Below are 19,607 nucleotides of genomic sequence, written 5' to 3'. Positions count from 1 at the left end.
ATCTATCCTACATTTAGTCCAAGCAAGACAAAGACTAGTAGGAAGTCAAGAAACCATGCTAAGAGTTTCCAGGGTCTATTCGGTCTGACACCAGCCCTGACGACTGATCAGGCCTGTTTTACACTCCTAAGCTAGATCCCCTGCCAGCTCCAAGCCCTGTTTTAAACTGCATGGGTGGGGAGCAGTCAAGGCTCAGCCAAAAAAGGCAGGAAGCGTGTATGTGTGTGTGCGTGTAAGAGATGACTTACCAGGAGGAGGGGCGTCTGTCAGGTGAACTGGAGAGGGAGCGCCTCCGGTGGTGTGAGGAGGAGCTGCGGGAGCCAGAATGGGAACGAGAACGGGAGCGGGAGCTGCTGCTGGTCCAGCAGAAAGGCCTGCTGGGCGAGAGGAGGAGAGAGGAAGGTGGGGAGACGGAGCCTCGTGAAGGGGAGCAGCTGGATGGTGGGGAACAGGAGGGAGAGCAGGGGGGGCAGTCAAAGAGTAGGTCCAGAGGGGTGCCCTCCCATGGATAGAGGAAGCGACTCTCACGGCCCTCACCCAGCTCTAGCTCTTCGTGGAAGGGCAGGAACCCTGGGTGCAGGTAGCTGGAGCCTGGCAGCCTTTGGGAGCAGTTACCATCCTCTCCTTCCTCAAGAGACTGAGGGGCTGTAGCCTTATTCGGTTTGCTGCCTGGTTCTCTCTTCTGGCCACCCTGGCTATGAAGGGCATGTAAGGGATGACCAAAGTGCTTATTGAGTTCTGCTCTGATTTCCTTGTCGCACAGGAGCTTCCGGCTGATGGCAGAAGAGTGCTGTTGGTCCCCGTCAGTAGTGGCCTCTTGTGATGGGATCTGGAGGGTTTGTGTAAGGGTCTGCTTCCCTAAACCCTGGACCCGGGCTGCTTCTCCATCCACAGAGGCAAAATTCTGCTGCTTAACCAAAGGACCAGATGAAGCTGATAATGGAGAACAAGATGATGATGATGATGATGAAGAGGACGGTGGCATGGCTGAGTCCTTACATTCGACATGCCTGTCCTCCACTTTGCCTGCAATTGGCATGGGAGTAACAGTGGCACCTGAGGTGACTGTAGTCATGGTAACAGTGGCTGTGCCGCCGTCCTTCTTAGTGCTAGCTGACGCTTGGCAATAGTCATGATCACTGTAGCAGCGGGGCGCCGCTCGCTTATTGTTGCTAGTGCTGCGATGCTCCTCAAGGCCACCCCCCACTGTGTGTTGGGTGACAGAGTAAGGGAGGGCGGTGGACGCTTTGCTCAGCTGGGCATAAAGCTCAGTCTGTTCGGGACCCTTCCTTGTGGGGCCCCCGCCTGAGGCACCTGGGGCCGGGGCCAGAGCGCCGGGGCCCAACTCGCTCAGCCTGGCTCTTTTGCATGCCAAGGCTGAGGAGGAACATGAAGACAACTTGGTTTTGAGCGATGCTTTGAAAGGATTCTCTTGACTGGCTTTGTGTGGGGGCGTGGTGGGTGGTGTCAGACCTGCAGAGGGAGGAGAAGACAGAGATTGGCGGAGGCAATAAAATGAAAATGGAATCATAATGCAAACCCCCTCCAAATACCCCTTCTCCCTCCTCCCCTCACTCATCTATAAACTCCCAGGTCAGTTTATGGACAGTGGACACAGATACATGCCTGATTAAAATATTCACTTTCACTTGGCCTAATCCTGATCTCTATTTTATTGCAATCTTGACAGATTAATGTAATGCTTGGTGTAACTTAATATGGTGGTGCTGTAATATGGATGACTTGCCATCCCCTTCCTCTCTGACCTTGGAAAGATCCCTTTTCATGGAAAAAAAAAACAACACAAAACCCTGTAGAGGACAAATGTAATGCATCCGATGAAAAGAATTAAAGCACATGTATCATATCTCTGCCTGCCTCACATAAATGTCTGCACTGGACAGCAGCCAATTCATCTGAATAAAACCAAAGACCTTTTTTATCAGTCTGTAAGGAAAAAAATCACTGACATGATGCCATGCGTGTTTCAAGATTATCCAGCACACCATCTCCCTTTTCTGTGGAACAATATAAGAAGACATGTCACTACTCTTAATGCACACGTTACTATGCCTGGTGAGGTTGCCAGGCGAGATGTCTCCTAAGTCATGGAAGCAAGGGAAGAACTGGCGAATGGGTTGTCATTCTTCTCAGATGGCATGTCCTTACTGCTTGTGCCCCCCCCACACCCACCCCCAACCCCCCTTTCTCCCACCTCCTACAGATTTACAACCAGACAGATGGCAGTTATATGGGAAGTCCTGGGATGAGCCCACTTTATAGCATTGTTAATGCACTCACACAAACAGCCGCCACCATTACTCTCATTCTTGCTTTCCTCCTCTCCTTTAGTCTTGTATTCTGCCTTTTTCTCTCTCTCTCTTCCTGTCTGCCATCTTCCCTGGATCAATCTTTATTCCTCCCCCTTTCCGTCTCTCGGCATCCTATCCTGTTTCTGTCTCGCACAGAACAAATGTGCCCCCACACACACATGCACTCGTCACTAACAGTCTCTCACTGGAGTCAAACTCAGGCACTTTGAAACACCTACGCTCTCCCTTCTTCTTTGCCTTTCTTATAATGCACATCATTCTTCCCTTGCTGGTGAATTGCACCAAATGACAGCTATTAGTATCAAATCCAGTGTTTGAGTATGCACGGGGAAGACAGCTTGGCAAAGAGAATGTGGGATCTTGATACATAAATATGCAAGTTTCTGAAACCACTTGCTGTGTTCTGAATGCCTGATCCAAGGGCTTATCATCCTACATATTATCTGGATGTGTCTGTAAGTAGGACTGCAAGCCGCCACTCCCCTCTTTCCCCCCTTCCCTCTCTCAGTACTGATAGTTAGGGCACTATGGACATATATATATAAATATATATATGCAGTTTGCCAATGAAATGAGCTATGAAAAGGAGAAGGGCGAGAGGGAGAGGGGAAGCTACACAATGCCTGAGGAACTTCTGTTTCACCAATGAAGCGCCATCTGTCCAAAACAATGTGTGCGTGGGGTCATAAACTAGGAGCCATTAGCGATGGGGGTGAAATAAATCAGAATTAGATAAATATGTGCCTCTCAGTCAAACTTGCTAGTGATGGATGATCCGCAGACACAAACACCAATCATGCAGCCACCGGAGAGAAAACGATGGAGCAAGTGAGCAAGACAGAGAGAAAGAAGAGGGTTTTATAATCTTTTTTTCTCGTCCAGCTGTAAATTGAGAGGAGACCTCGGAGCGAATAACAACTAGGTGCTTAAAGAGTTGATCCGGTGGTAAGCCATGCAAATAGCAACACACAGACCACCCCAGTGTCATGAGATACAGTAATTAAAGACAACACGGCTGCACAGGGTAAATCTATTAGCTTGGCAGAGATTAGGCCAGAACAGTCAGATCCCAGGGGGCCTCACTGCCTGTTGTAGCTTTTATTGTGTACCTCTCTGAGAAGTATCAAGAAAACATACAGCTAATAGTCACAAAAGTTCCTATTTTTTAGTGTGCAACAGCATTTGGCTGAGTACAATATGTACAGCTCTATGTATAACTGAATTTATCTTTCTATGAAACAGTAACTACTATTACTACAACTCATCAGGTATAAAATATTTTTTTACTGGCAGCAATTCATGGAAAGTTCCATCAGTGAGTTGTCGACCTGCCTTTAAAGGTGCAGGGTGGAACCGCCCACCTGGCTAACTTCCATCCGGTTATCAGTAACACCACCATAATCTGTACTGTAGTGGAATGTTACTCTTAATCTGCAAAGGACATGTAACTCCGGACCTAAAAGCTTTCACCTCAACTTACTGGGATCTATATCCATCTGTCTCATACAGCACAAGACTCAAAAGCTAATCCCTTAGTAGGAAAGGGGCTCAGTAACCTGGAGATTTCTGGGCTAATGACTTTCCTGCTAATATTCAATCCTAAATTTGCACAGGATGGCAAAGTCAGGTGAAGGGCTTTATTTGACTGTGCTTGTAAAATGGATGCAGTGAATCAGAACGGACGCCCAGATCTGGCCACAGGTCAACAGATTTACCCACGTGCAGTAAAACAGGAAGAAATATTAACCTTGCTTGATTGCCCCAGGGCTTAAGCAGCCATGCGCTTTCCCTTTTTTAGGTCTCAAAAGGCATCACCTTTGACCCCGAAACCTTATCTACCCAAAAAGGGTTAAACAGCCCTTTGACCAAGGTCAGAGGGACAGAGGGAGACCTCTTGCGGTCTGATTTCTTCCCTTGAGGGCTAAGTAGAAGGTATGCATGAAGACGATTTCCTTTGCTGGTAAATGAATACCCAAAGGGGCCAGAGCCGTGTCAGGGACTAAAGGGCAGCCATTTTGTTTTTATTGACCATAGATGATTAATCTGGGAAAGAAGGGGGGTAATTACTAACATTATTTGCACAGAGAGAGAAAGAGAGATATAACTCCCAATAACGAAGCTTCTGCATTCTCTTTTACTTTTGACATTCTGTTCATTTTTTGTCATGTCATTACCTTGTGCCTATAGCTTTTATCTGATGTAGTTAATTATAAGTGAATAACACAAAAGGATGGTGTCAATAACGATGCTGAAAAACCCCTCACACTGACTATTTTCAAAACAGCTTCCTTTGCACATAACTCGTAACATTGGAAAATTACATCCAAGTCAGCTGATCTAATTGCCTGTAATGTCTAGGGACCTAAGGCAAGGAAGGCACAGATCATATGGGCAAAACTGAATTACACTGCAAAACCAATTAAAACAATAACACCGCCATTTCAATTTTCCTATGATGCATAGGCTAAGTAAGCTGTCCGTCTGAGAGCATTAGGATCTGATAGAGGAAGAGGAAAAGCATATTAACTCTTCAGTAACAGTGGAGGGGAGGTGGAGAAGGACAGGAGGGGTTTGCTAATAAACCCTGAAGAGATTGGAAAGCCTAATCAATACTCAGGCACATAAAAATGCTCTCCTATGCATTCACCTTGAACTCTGAACTGTAAGAGAACTATCAAGATGTTGGAGCTAGAGTTAACCCATTATCAGCTGCACGATGGGAATTTCCACTCCCTAGTCATTTTTTAATAACAACTAGTGTGCTTACCTGGGGTTCCAGCAATTTCCACACTTAATGTGCGTTCAATGGTTTTGTTCTCAAACGGTGATCCCTTGTGGTCACTGCAAGACAAAAAAAAAGTGCAACATTTTACTTTTCAGGTGAAAGTAATACTTTAAAAGCTTTTTGTGATATTAAGAAATGGAAATGACTCACAAAAAATGCCTCAATTTGGATTCTAATCTATATAGTTTTCTTTGGCTTTGTCTTTTTCTGTAGTTTGTTGTTGCTTTTTTTGCCTGGAATAATGTGGAAAAACTTCTCACACTTACTTTGGAGACTCTGGGGTCAAAGGAAGTGGCAAGGTGGTTGGTTTGGCTGCAGAACACAAAGGAGCATGGGTAATTATTGATCTAGGTATAACACTCATGGCAGAAGAGAACAGGTCCACATTCTGCAACAATTAACCTCAAATTGGCTCATTAAATGCAATTATTACTACAAAAACACCCATTAGAACGTCTTTCTATGGACACTATTGTACAAAGCATATATTTTTAGATTGACCCCGTTTTAACAATTTATTTTCTTAGGATAGACTGTTCACTTTGTGAGGCAGGATGAAGTGATGGTGCGTATTTTACAGGTGTCTAGACACAGACATACCCCGCTCAAGACAACAAATAGATTGAAAATGGAATAAAGACATAAAGAGACGATGCCACAAACAAGACACATGACAGTGGATGAGCCCCTCCCTGGACAATAAAGTCATAATCGCATGCACCAACAGCAGAGGAGGGGGAAAAAAGAAGGAAGAAAGGAGAGTCAAGGAAGCTTGTGCAGTTGCCCGAGGCTCAGGCCGACTTGTGCTCCAGCTAAGGGAACGTGGCTTTAGTAGCACGACGCTAAAGAGCAACACCCGGGCTCTGAGTCTAAATGTACATATTCAGCACACTCAGCTCAAACAGCCAAAGATGGTTCAAGGGTCGACTTTATGAATACAAGACGTACAGTAGCAAGACATGGCTCACCCCTTTTCCCACCCCCTCCTTTTTTTTCACTCTTTTTAAATTTAAAAGAAGGCCTTCGGGACTAGCAAAAAGCATTGGCTAGCAGGCTGTTCGTTGTCGTTGTTTGTGCCCTCAGAATGACTGTTAGGTTCGTATTAGAATAGGGGTTAGTTGTGAAGTCAAACTGGGAAGTGGTTAAAGCAGGAGAGGGAGAAGAGAGAGCAAAGATAAGGCCAGTGGGGGGGATGCAGTCATGATTACCTAACAACGGGTGGCCCTGGTCGTCGGGGTGCTCGCTGAGTGCCTGCCTGTGTGGGTGCCCTTGCCCTTGTATGATGCAGGGAGGGGCGGGCTCTGCAATTCTAGTATCTGGGAAGAGTGGGCTTGGTGGGCCCTGTGAGAGCACCGCTGCAGGGCTGCCCGTGACATGGTCATCATCATCATCATCATCAACACCTTCATCATCATCATGGTCAACATCCTCCCCATGGATTAGCCACCCCAGCTCTAGTCCAAAGCCTGTGTCTAGCCCTGGCTGGCTAACCCAGCTCTCTAGGTCTAAGGCCAGAGGTGACAACAGGGACCCTGAGTCAGGCTCTTCAACCTGACTTACAGCCCGGTTTCTACAATCAGTGGTCCCTCCCAACTTTTTCTCCTCCACCTTTGAGACAGTCTGGGCTGGGCTCTTAGACCTTTTACCTGCTGATTTGCTCAGAGTGCTGGGTAAAGGGGTGATCTTAGGTGGGAGTAAGTGGGCTCTATATCGAGCAGGCCTCTTTTTGGAGGTGAGCAGCTGGCTAAGTAAGGGGTGCCCCGGCTTCTCATCTCTTTTCCTAATAGTCACTGTGATGTGCCTACGTGGTGCACGGCTGGCACCATTACTGTTACCACGGCCTTGCCTGCCAAAGCCCTCACTAGCCTGAGTGGCGCCCGCAGCCTCTCGGCAATGCTCACAGCTGTGACTCACCTCTCGGGGAGGGAGGGAATAAGAATGCATATACCTAATAAACCTAGCGGCGGCCAGGCGGCCCACATCGCCTGGCGGCCTTCCTTCTTCACTGGGCGGCCCGTGCTCCAGTTTGGGGCGGGCATGGCCGCAGGTGGAGGTTCTGTGGCCGACAGGGATAGAAGCACCCTCCGACTCCTCAACCCCGTCATCGTGACTGCAACGCTGCCACTTCCCAGCCCCAACACCAGCCACACTACACTCGCCTGCAGCCCGGCTCTCACCTCGCTGGTGATGCTGCTGCGGCGGCTGCTGCTGCTGCTGCTGCTGCTGCTGCTGCTGTGCGCTGGCTTGCTGCTGTAGTTGTTGAGATGGTACAGCTGACTTCTTCTTGGAGGTGGTGGAGGATGAGGAAGAAGAGGTGGAGGAGAGGGAGGAGAACGAGGAGGTGGATGACGAGGATGGCGAAGAGGAGGAGGAAGACGCGCCAAGACCCAAGCCACCCTTTTCTCTGCTACTGGCACCCCCCCAGGTGCTCTTGGCTTCACTGGCTTTGGTGTGGAGCAGGATGTCATCAGTGGCCGTTAGGTATTTCAGCAGCTCAGTGCAAGGCCGCCTCACCGGGCGGTTCTGTTGGCTGGAGCCCCCTCTTGCTTTGCCATTCCAGGGGCTCTCCGTCTGTGCAACACAATAAGACAGAGAGAAAATGATTTAGCTTTCTTAGATAAAAAGTTTTGCTCATTGTTGTCACTATAGTGCAGTTGATCTAGTTGTGAGAAATGTTAAGTTCTTTATTTGGCACAAAAATAAAAGTAGATGGAGATCGAGGGAGAGGCTAAAAGAGCGACTCAGACTGCCTGTGCACAGTGGTTGCCCAACTGTCTGGGAGGCAATGGTGGGAGTGCAGTCCGCCCATCATCTTAATTGTGTGGCCCTCCGAGCACCACCGCGCCACTCTGTACGCGCACCATGTCCTCTGGGAGTCCTCATTCGCTGTGCTCCAGAAATGGATGACTCAAAGGCACAGTATGAAAATAGAATCTGTGAGGAAGGTTGACGCACTGCATGTGCAAACATAGTACGCAGTACGCACAACACACAAATCTCTCTGTGTGTTATGTTTACCACACAATATGATCACATACAGATGTTTTTCACATTCAGAAGATTTTAAGCACTAGGGAAAGCATAACAAATAGAGATTTCAGACATTTTTCCAAACAAGAGCAAATTATCAAGTGCTGTAAGCTGTATGTGACACTCAACATACAGTATGGCATATACTTACAGATACAGATTACTGAAATCAAATACTTTTTTATACACATTCGTAAATGTATGATACTTTTTTTCCGAAAAGTATCTCAATCAACCCCACCCCTTTAGAAAAAAATCCTTTTGAGAGCCATCTAATGAGAACATCAAGTCTGATATTTTGATCTTGTCGTCTCAAGGCATCAATCTCGCCGCAAGAGTGCCTGTCGCTGCTTTTTTTTTTTTTTCCAACAGGCACCATACCAGGGCGGATAAGTGGTGGAGCTAATGAGACAACAGTGCCGATGCCTCGCCTGGAAAGCCCAACAGCAATCAGCCTGTTTTCATTACGAGATGGCCCCCTGGGATAGTAGACTAGAGCAGTAGTCTAACATCTTCTAAAGGCGGCCACCAAAACAAGAAAAGTGTGAGAGGGAGGGAGAAAGAGCAAGACACAAGGCAGAGCAAGAACAGAATGAGAGGGATAAACAAACACTAACGAAAAATGCGTATACAGGAGTGAAATAAGCAGCAAGGCAGTGGATGTATTTGTGTGTGTGTGTGTGTCCCTACCTTGACGACGGCAGGTGGTGGTCTGATCCGGTGGTTGCTGCTGGCTGCATGGTTCTGTGCCTTGCCACCTGTGTATTGATTATAGCTGAGCTGGGAGTTTGCGGGTGCCAGAAGGAGCTTCTTCAGCTGCGAATGGACCCAAACAGAACAAGAGAAAGAGGGGAGGGGGAAGTGAGTGGGGGGTTATTATGCAAATGACCATTTTCTTTCAATTAGACAGCCTGTCCTTTGTAAATGTAGCAGAAGAAAATAGTTGGTCTCTTTATACAGCAGTTCGATAAAATCACTGACATATTTAAAAAGATTGCAGATTTTTAAGCAGTTTGTAGCATGTGACAGGACAAGTCTTTCCTCCTGTGCAGGTGTTTTTGTGTACACAAAGCCAGGCTTCTGTAATGTGATTGAATAAACACTCTCAGGCATGTGGCTAAAGGTCACTTGGAAGGGACCGGCATGGAATAAAATGGACTATAACTGAACATAACATAACATTTTAGGTCAAAACCTTTAAGCTAGAGAAATGCCCAGATGGTATGGTAGTATGTAAAAACAAAGGTAAGCTGACTTCTCATTGAGTGGCCTGTCTTTTTGCCAACAAAGATGACTTGGGCACAGGGGGATTAGTTGAGAACCACTGAGAGTAGACTCCCTTATGTGCCGGCTTGATTTCAGGGCCTGTGGCACTGTGTCAAACATAGTTGGCCCCACCACAGTGTTCATATCATTTAATTGGCGCCACAATCGCACTGTTAGGTAATTAGCACTGAGCAGCAAACACACTGATCCATTCCATTTACTTCCCTCCTCCCTGCATCTGCATCTCTGCAAGCTCTCGCTACACGTACAGTGAACACATTGTAGCAAATGTGGCGAACAAATATAGAAGTCTGAGACAAATGGCCACTTTTGGTGCCCAGTCTTGTTGAAGAGTCTTATCTGGTGTCTGCCATTGACTGAAGGAAAAAAAGCAACAGTGTGCGCAGGGCTGGTCATGTCTCAGGGATAACATATGTTTTGACCCTGAAGTGGTGGTGATGGGAGATTCTGGAGAAACTGTTGGTCTTACCAGGGAAGGCTCCTCAGGCTCTGGGGTACGCGGCGAGCCGTCAGGGGAGGAGGGACAGCTCCGGTCACTGGCATTGGTCACGTCCCCATCTGCCAGGGCCTCAAACGAAGGCAATCCGTCCTCATCCACCGGGATGCTGTCCAGGGTCTCTGTAAGCACTGCCAGCAAGTTGGCCTCATTTTCTTCATCTATCTTCTTAGGAGGGGGGAAAGGGGGAAGACAGAGACAGAAAAACAGAGAGACAGGAAAAATAGGACATTTTAGTCAAGAGAAGTTGCATCTCTCTTTTTTTTCTTCCAAGGAAGTACAGGTGGTGGGTGGTTGCATGCAGGCTTTCATTGTTAATAGAGTGGGAAGACTTTTTCTCTTTTTTGCAGCAGCAGAGCTAGTTCTATTCTGGCAGCCTTTTTAAAAACAAAATTTTCTCCCTGTGCAAGTGAGTCAAGCCTGTCACTCATATTTTAAGCACGCAGCTTACTGGACCAAAATAATATCTCCCCCAAGAAACCCATTACCAGGGCTGACAAGTAGCAAGTATCTAGGGAAGACAGGAATGGGTCGGGGTGCATTGCGGTATGGAGGGGTTTGTGGGGGTAAAGGAAACAATGAGTGGAAGTTGACTCTCCTCAATCTTCCCCCACAGAATTGAGAGACGATGGGCTTGCCGACAAGATGTTTGCAAGCAATCCTCAGATATGGCAAATTACCACTCGCTAATGCTAAATAAATGTGATATATTTAAAATGTTGGCATGACAGCTGATGTTCACAATGGACGGGAAGTTATCATCAACATTTCATGAAAAGTAAACCTTGTTCTTGCCACTCAGCTCCTCTTTGATGTACCAGAGGAGTTGTGTGCTTGCTGCAGCTGGCTGTTTAATGGTAGAAATTATAACTGTGTGTGAGAAATAAAAAGACAGAGAGATGAATATATAGAGATGAATAGTGAGGAAAATTATCGACATGGGAGATTCACTAGGGATAATAAGTATGTATGTAGAGAAAAAAACAAGAATAGAGAGAATGTATATTAACAGTGAAAGCAGCGTGTTTGACAAAGGGGTGTGTATGTTTGTGTGTGTGTGTGCACAGTTGTGCCTTTGTGCAGTGACAAGTGACAACAGGAACTGTAAGTTCCAGGGCCATAAAAGCCCAGGGGACTTTAAGACAGCGGAAAGATAAACAGCGTCGTCACCCCGGGATGTTCTGTGGCCAGCCCAACGAGAACAAATCCCTTTATGCACATGGCAGGATTATCATCGCTCGGCGACGGCGTGTGGCCATCATTATGCCAAGGGGGCCACCAACCTCTTAGATACCAGCGCTGTACCTCAGAAGACTCCGATTCCCACATGCACAAAATGTACCCACCCACTTGTTTCTGTCTACCCAACTGATTTTACACAATTACACACCCACCATGGATGGCACTTCTGGAGCAGGTTTGGATTTACCAATGAGATAGTGCCCATTTTAATGCTTCCCCCCCCCTCCAATTTTCATTTACAGATGACACAGATATCTTGGACGTTCAGTTAGCTAGCTAACAGTGAGGAAAACGTTAATCTGATGTTCATTGAGTAGATTTTCTCCTAACAACATGAGCACTCAGTCATTATTAAAAAATGATAAAAGGGACATATTTCACAGAGATAACACGACGTAGACTGGGGCCATGCCGCATTGGCAAGCAAATGCCTTGCAGGAAATTGCTCTGTATGAGGTGGCATGCTGTTTAATTACTAGCAAGGAGCTTCAAATCCACTGTGCTGGAACCCTACGCTTCTGAAATGTTCACCATTTTCCAGCATCCCAAGTTATTACTGAGTACTAAGCGGGTAGGTATTAATCGCTGATAAATCCGGAGCCTTTTCTTAGCCCAAACATGCATCCTCGCATGATAAATTGAAAGCAGGATCATTTTAGATTATCACAAATGAGTCTTGAATGAGCCAGCCATCTGTTTAGGTCCAACCTCACCAACTATCCAAGCAATGCTGTTTTTGAGTGGGGTTTTATTCACCTTTCTAGAGTTCAAACCCATACATTCTGTAGAAACCACAGTCTATGTCACTCTGTGACTCTAGTTACATTAAAAGTTGAGAGGGCTGTACAAGCTTCGTTATGTCATGGTTTGGAAAGAATTGGGGAATTTCTGAGGCTGTGGCAGGCTTGAATGTAGCGATTTCAATCCTGTTTCAAAAACCTCCACCAATTGGCAAGCTCCCACAGGCAGACTGTATCCCCGAAGATAACCCAGAAGGGACTCTCATATTCTGAAAGAGACACTTGTAAAACCCTGAGTCGTGACGATCATGCTGCAGCCGCTACTGCGGCTCTAGTTGAGGCACTCGTTGGCCAAGAGGGGATTTGAGAAACTGGGGTAAGGAGCAAACCTCAGTGATCATTTCTACCCTGGAGAGAGCATGATCTAATACCCCTGTCCAGGAAGGCGAGCTTTTCAATGCCATCTTAAGGGCTGCACCTTGCAGAGTTTCTGCACCAAAGTCAATCTACTACCAATGACTCACTTGCCCCTTGTATATTTATAAACAAATTCTCTGTGTGGGCGGACTTCAGGAGCTATAGCACCCAAAGGGGGTGACGCCAGGATAACCTGGCAACCTGCTGACGGCTATGTCCACTTATATTGATTACTACAGCAGCTGCTGAGAGGAAAAGAGGGCAGGAAGAACAAAGAGAGAAGAGAAAAATTGTCTCGGTGGGAGCACTTTCTCGCCCATCCCGCTTAATGGACCTCACCGAATTAAAGAGATCTTAACAATCCTGGGCTAATTGTGGGATCACAATATATTAACCCCGCTCCAATTCTAAAGGGTGCCATTTTGTGGCTGTTTTATTCCAAATGCTTCAATTAGCCATAAAACATGCTGGCAAGTGCTGGCAGAGCGTCTCTCCCCCTCCTTCACCCCAGCTTCTCCCCGTCAGAGAAAAGAAAGCCAACTCCAGTTGTTCATTATTAGGTGAGGCCCTTTTGTTATCAGGCAGGCTGTCTTTGAGGTTGTCCTTGCCTTTAACTCTTTTATTGAGTTCCACAGCACAGCATTGTGTTCCAGGAGATACTATTCACACAGCTGATAACGGAAGGTGAAGGTGCCGTTTTAAACAAACACTCACTTTTGAACACTGGGGCAAATAGCCACATTAAATCTGCTAATTGCTTCTTGAGGATTCTGAGCTCCTGAGCAAATTTGCCAGGGATCAAATTTTAACGAGCTTTTTGGGGCAATGCATCATTTACATGTTAAAAGGAACAAAATGTGTTGTGGAAGTGCCAGCATGATAGAACTGATCACTAAATAACACCAAGATGAAGTTTCAACAGACTAAACAGCCCCGCCGTTATCTTCAAATGAGAAGCAGAACATGTGGCAGACACAGTGGGAAGATAAAATATCTCTCATTAAATGGGTCATCTGGTATTTAAAGTACTGTTTATTCTCACTGTCTCTTTTTGCGCACTATTTCCTTCTCTCTTTCTGCAGATAGAGAAATAGCATCCAGTTTGTTCAGACAGAAAACATTCTTAATAAATTGGCCCCCAAATTGCATGGTGGGGTTAAATCTGTGCCTTGACAATTTAATTGCATTGCTTCATCTCAATCTTTATTTTTTTTTCTCCCTTCTGCTGTCAGATTTAAAAAAAAAAACCCTTGGATGAGGTTAAGCTACTAGCCAGACCTTCCAATCATGGCACAATCAGAAATTGTGGGGGGTATACGTGTGTGTGGCGAGCGAGGGGGGTCGCATCAAGTCGTCGCATCTAGACTCTGCCAAGAAAAGCAGCCTTGGATATGATAAACAAATAATGTCATTCTGTGTTATTACCCCCGGCCCCCAGATTTCAGAGGAAATAAATCAACGTCAACCTTGCCGTTAAGGCGTTAGTCAGGCCTGACACGTCGGCCGGTCACACAGGCACAACATATGGGAGCAGAGAAGGAGGGAGGAAGGGAGAGGCAGGGAGGGTAAGGTACCCTGCACGGCGGAGAGACAAATCATGGCAGCCGCCAGAGACGTCTGGTCATTTAGCATGAGCTTACTGAGATGGAGAGAGGGTGATTATGGCCTATGCGGAGCGATGAAACCATACATAACACTGTTAAGTCCCTCTGTGTGTGTGTGAGAGTGTGCTATTTGTGTGTATGTGAAGCAGCGGTGACACAGTCTAACGGTGTTCCAAATCATAAAACTAAATGTTAAACCTTCATTGTGGTCAGGCCTGTGATTGCCTCTGTAGCACACAGCAGCCAACTGAAGGCGCCTGTCATTTTCCCTCTGACTACATACTCAATAGAGCATCTTGTTATTGTGAAACTGAATTTCCCAAGCAAATGTTATAGACACAAAAATCACAGCACCGATGGCTGATGATTTTTCTCTGTATTCATCAAAAAGGATGCATACTCCCTCTGTCTGCCTAATTTGTCACTACTCCAGTTTCAGTTTATGTTCGGGTTTATCATGATGCTTTGAGCTGTAAGTTGCTAAATCTTGTACCCTCTAAATGCAGACAAGATTGTCCGGTCCAAGCACCAGGCAGCTGATTTTAGCCTTCTCCATCCTACTTAGCTATAAAACCACAACTGGCCATGTGATAATCCCTCCGCTCTGGCAGGAATTCACTATTTTGTGCCTCCGTTTAAACAAAAATGGCAGCTCTTTGAATGAAGAAGAAGTGGTGCTGCAGAAGCTGACTGTTTACATGCCAGATGTCTGTCTCAGTTTAGAAGGCTACGTGAGTTTTACATCAATGAGGGAAACGGCCGGACCCATCAATGAGGACCAGGAAGTGTGTCTGTGTGTGTGTGTGTGTGCTCAGAGATGATGCCTCTCCTGGGAACCATTTGAGACTGTTAGAGCACTATCAGATGAGCTGATGGGGGAAAGAGAGAGGAAAAGAGAATGTGAGAAGAGGAGATGTCTGTGTGTGTGTGTGTGGGTGTGTGTGTGTGTGTGAGTGAGAGAGAGAGAGAGAGAGAGAAAGAGTGAGCCAAAGAGGGAAAGAGAACTGTTGTTACACATCCTGACACAGGCCAGATCCGATTGAGACACCTACCCAAGGGATGTTAGCAGTGCTGTTCTTTCTAGTTCTCTGTGGAAAAATCCTTTGACCGGTAACCCTGCTGCTGCTGTTGCTAAAGCTAACCACCTGAACTCTGTCAAACATCTGCTGAGATCAGCTGAGGCTGTCACATGCCTTCAGACCCGCCAGGCCCTTTCTGTCTAACATTGGGTCAGAAAAGCACACACAAAAGCCTGAAAGATCTGCAATGCACCCCGGAGATCAAACAGCTGGAGAGACAACATAAACCAACAACCAAACATCATCCTTATATTTATGCCGAAAGTATAAAAATAATATTAATTCCATCCAAACACAGGATAAAATGCATGCAAACTTGTGTTCATATCAACTCACACACAGCTATCCAAACAAGCATTAGGATCAGAGGGGGGTTCGGTGTGTCCTGGTGGAACCTCCCCATCTACAGTCCTGCCCCAAGCTGCTGTTGTTTTCCTACTCTAGCCGTCCGACAGATGGTCCAAGCAACCGTTTGCTAACACCACAGAATCACACACCATCATAATGATTGGACACTCACTCTTTTGTTTTGGCAGCTACTTCCCAATCGGCTTGGCTTGAGGAAGCACTGATTGCTGTGATTGCTCTGACTTTGACTTGCTTTGACGGTCACAGCGGGAGGGGGGAGAGAAACAGACATTTGGAGCCTCGAATAAGGAATATTCAGCTAGATGCAGAGATGGGATGAAGAATGGTGCTTCCCTCTGCTTTTTTTTGCCTAATGGCATGCAAATAGCTATTTGCTTAAGTCGGCAGCTCTGAATGTGCACCACTAAGCAAGGGGCCTTTGAACATACTGTTACACTGTTGATAATGTGTTGGAGAACACAGGGAGGGGAACAGAGCGAGTGCAGAGGGAGACAGAAAAAAGGAGCATAGAGACTGTTTCCAGTGTCTATCTTGCTAAATGGACACTGCCACATTTCCTGGCTGGAATGTAAGTCTGCCATCACTAGTCAAGCGTGGCTATCCATAAAACAATTACACACGCGCACAGACGGCTGGTCACTTTGCTTTTGACATTTACATAGATTTGCGAGGGGGGCAGAATGGACCAGAACTTCTTGTTTTTCGCACCGAAGACTCAGTGTTATTATCCGCTGCTGACACCACCTTCACACACTTACAACCACACACACACACACACACAGACACACACACACACACGTACACCTGCACACACAAAAAAAGCAGCTCATGACCTTTCAGGCCCTGCCAAGCCAATCGAGGGTTTGTGGCGTTTCATTTGTCACAGTAATGTCTTCCTCGAAAAGATGCCAGCGCAAGGAGAGCCAGGGTACAGTGGACAAGATATAGTGGTCTACAGTATTTCAAACAAAAGGTGTGTTTTTGTGTCATTGTCCTATTCTACATCTCTGTGTGCATGTGTTTGTGCGTATGACAGGTGTACGCAATGTCACAAATTTATGATAATTGCAAAGACAGAATCTTTTGAGAGAAATGCAGTCAATTGGATTCTGCGGCAAAAAGGGTAACCCTATTCAATCTGCACTCAATGCCATACGAGGTGCGACAGGGAAACACCTGAAAGCAAGCGATCTTATCAAGGCCTCACAGGCTTCACCACGTACCCACTGCATAAAAGCTATTTGCTGATTACTAAATAAACGCATTATCTTTTACCTTGACTTCTGTGTGCATGAGTGTGTGCCTTGTCACTCCTGCATCCAGGTAGCAGGCTGCCGCTGCAGTGTGTATGCCTCTTATCCATGTCGTGACTTTGTGAGTGCGTTATCTGAGCAGTTTTCTTTCTTGCGCACTTTCAAGTGTCATGTGTATGTGCTGCACGTGTAGCAGCAGTCGTCGGACACGGAGGACTTCAGAAGCTTTTGCATGTTGTGTGAGTGTTAACGATGTGGGGATGCGCCTATCTTTACAAGTAAAATGAAAAGAAATGAAAATACATCAAAGGAATTGTGCACTTCAGTCGATACAATCCCAACTCGTTGACGTGATTCAGGGATACTATGAGAAAGGATGAGGGGGGCATGAAAGCTCCCACAGTCTCTCTTTGTAGCATCAACATTGAATGTTGAGCCGTATTTCATCTTAATCTAGGATCTATTCTCTGTAGAATACTGATCATGTTACCTTTAGTTTGGACAGGCTTGCCTTCGCAGCTTACATCTAGCTGAGCAGACCCACCACACCTGCACATGCCACTACAATGTGAAATGTCTGCCAAATGCAGAATGATCAATGGTCACTGACCACTTCATGATAAGCGTCAAACACTCGAAATACTTTACCAATCTGCCCATCAAGTTATTATACAACACAGCCCACAGCCATATGAAAAGAGGTCTGGTTGGCCACAGTGTAGCCTGAAAATGGTCTTCTGGAAAGAGCTGATTAACAAGCAGACCATTTTAGAGCTGTTGACTTCCCGAGGTCAACAGCTCTGTCATGGCAGTAAATGCAGAAGATTTATTCCGGATACACCACTTTACAATTCATCTGATAAAAAACATGCATGCTTTAGCTGTGCTTATGAAAAATAATCATTTTACGTGCAAGTACTTTATACTTGCAAAAGTACATTAGGACTGGGTATGAACCCTACTATTTTTTGCCCAAACCCATGTCCACTTCCATTTATTACGCTGCCATTTCCTTGAGACGAACTTTTCTTCTTGTCGTATTCTGTAATGTAATATATTCATACAAGCAAGTTTTTGTTTTACAAAAAGTGGAAGGAATGTTTTCTATCTGCAGTGACCAAACGTCTGTAAAAGCTCCGGCTTTCAGTTTAGACTCGGGAGCTACTGATTGGGCAGCAAGTGAGTCATCCAAGCATCCAGTCACTCATGCATCAGCAGAGCCTCGGAGAGCCTCTTGAACTATTTGAGGCCTGTGCAGACTTAAATGCTTCAGGGGGGAAATAAGCTGGAGCTATAAGCATGCAGTGCACATCATAAAGCTTAGTTAGAATGGGGAGGTTTTTTTCTGCATGGATGACAAAGCTCTTAAAAAGGACTAGGGGAAGACTAGTCCTTTACATGTACAGTACAAAACTTCAGTGCAAACGGCCAAAGATGTGTTAAAAATCAAATTGCCTAAATCAGTGGTTTCAAAACCGGGGTCTGGGGACAGGTCCTTGAGCGGGTTGTAGGGGTCCCCACCAAAAAGAGGAATAGAATATTTGAACTTTTGTCACATTTTTTGGAAGTTGGAAGCGCAATTTAAGAAACAGGCCATTTTAATTCATTGTAATTTATAGTGATCCTAGTTTGATCATTAATTGACTACATTACTAAAATGATAAAAGACTTTTCTTCAGAAATACCTAGAAAAAAAACAGAACTCAGAGGGCATTCCTTGAGACAAAATCCCTTTAAATTGGGGTCTGTGGTCTAATGTACAACTTGTGGGGGATCTCGACAGGAAAAAGTTGAGAAACACCAACTGCTCTTGTTTTTGCTGATGCATCTGCAGTGATGTACAGGTGTACTCCATAAGGCTACAGGTGCAACATTTCTAACCACACCCAAATACACCCATCAGTGATGCAGGGTGTGGTCAAAAATGCCACACTTCACAAATTTCAACCAGAGGGAAGTGAAACACTTCTTCTCAGCCTGGTATTAAGTTACTCCTGAATATCTGCCAGCTCCTCCCATAAATGTGTTATTTATGTGTTTATTCATCGTTGAGAATCAACAAAGTTGTGTTACAAACACATAGATATTGACAGAATATGGCAAACTACCAGAGCAGAAGGGCTGGCCAAGGCTGCTGCCACTGCTGGACATGCTGGCACGGAATGCGAGCACACACACACACACACCTTGGATCGATTGGCCTTTCCTGGAGAGGGGAAGCAGCCTATCGCCCAAGACTGATAGCGCTTCACTATGAATCACGGCACTCGCTGATTGAAGGCCTCTTTCCATCCTCTTCCCCCTCTCTCTCTGTCGAGGTTTCCCCTTTTCGTCTGTTATTCATACCGTTTTCTCACTACTGGCTATCGCTTTCATTCTCTTTCTTTTGCACCCCTCTCCCCGTCACTCTTTGATCAGTTCATTTCATCTCTGTGCAAACACCATCTTGCACTTCCTCTGTCTGTTTTTGTTGCATAACGATAAGAGTACAGAAGCATTCTAGGAATTAACTGTTGATACCTTCCTCCCACTCCAAAGTGTACACTATTAAATAATAGAAGGAAGGATGGTTTTATCGCATAGCATCGTTGCAACATGAGTTGGGGGGGTGGGGGTGGATTATTGGCTTAGTGTTTTGGCCAGGTTTAAGTGAAACAGCCCTGAAAGGCTCTTAGTGGAGATTACCCCAGGTACTAAAAATAGTAATTCCCGTCCAATACACACATATGAACACCCAAAACAGAAAGTGATAAAAGTGTTGTGTCTAGCCAGAAAAGACCACTATCTGATCTTCGTATAGGGTGTCTCAATTACACAAAGACACACGTGCACACATACACATTGGTGGCTCCAGTGTGATGATGAGAGATATCCACTGGGGGCTGGGGATCAGCTGGGGCAGGAACACCAAACCATGCCTCAATCAGCAGCAGCAGCCCACTGGGAACGTGAGTTGAGTGTGTGTGTGTGTG

The 19,607-nt window shown here is 45.9% G+C and overlaps 1 protein-coding gene across 5 annotated transcripts in view; it reads right to left on the bottom strand.

Moving 5' to 3' along the window:
- The window catches only part of ppargc1a (peroxisome proliferator-activated receptor gamma, coactivator 1 alpha), a 37,267-nt gene that overhangs the window by 9,875 nt on the left and 7,785 nt on the right, over positions 1-19,607 (bottom strand). For 2 of the 5 annotated variants that reach the window (XM_035675358.1, XM_035675360.1), the window contains exons 3-8: positions 9,905-10,099; positions 8,839-8,964; positions 6,327-7,689; positions 5,385-5,430; positions 5,101-5,174; positions 249-1,473 (exon numbers count right to left, since the gene is read on the bottom strand). In XM_035675358.1, coding sequence (XP_035531251.1) covers positions 249-1,473; positions 5,101-5,174; positions 5,385-5,430; positions 6,327-7,689; positions 8,839-8,964; positions 9,905-10,099 — 3,029 coding nt within the window. The remainder of the gene's footprint in view (positions 1-248; positions 1,474-5,100; positions 5,175-5,384; positions 5,431-6,326; positions 7,690-8,838; positions 8,965-9,904; positions 10,100-19,607) is intronic. The other 3 variants (XM_035675361.1, XM_035675359.1, XM_035675362.1) reach the window with 3 other exon arrangements.

Source organism: Morone saxatilis, unplaced genomic scaffold, assembly GCF_004916995.1.
Source record: "Morone saxatilis isolate NCDOM2014 unplaced genomic scaffold, NCSU_SB_2.0 Contig4, whole genome shotgun sequence".
Taxonomy (NCBI): Eukaryota; Metazoa; Chordata; class Actinopteri; family Moronidae; genus Morone; species Morone saxatilis.
The sequence above is the reverse complement of the archived record's forward strand: the minus strand, read 5'-3'. Positions and strand labels throughout refer to the sequence as shown.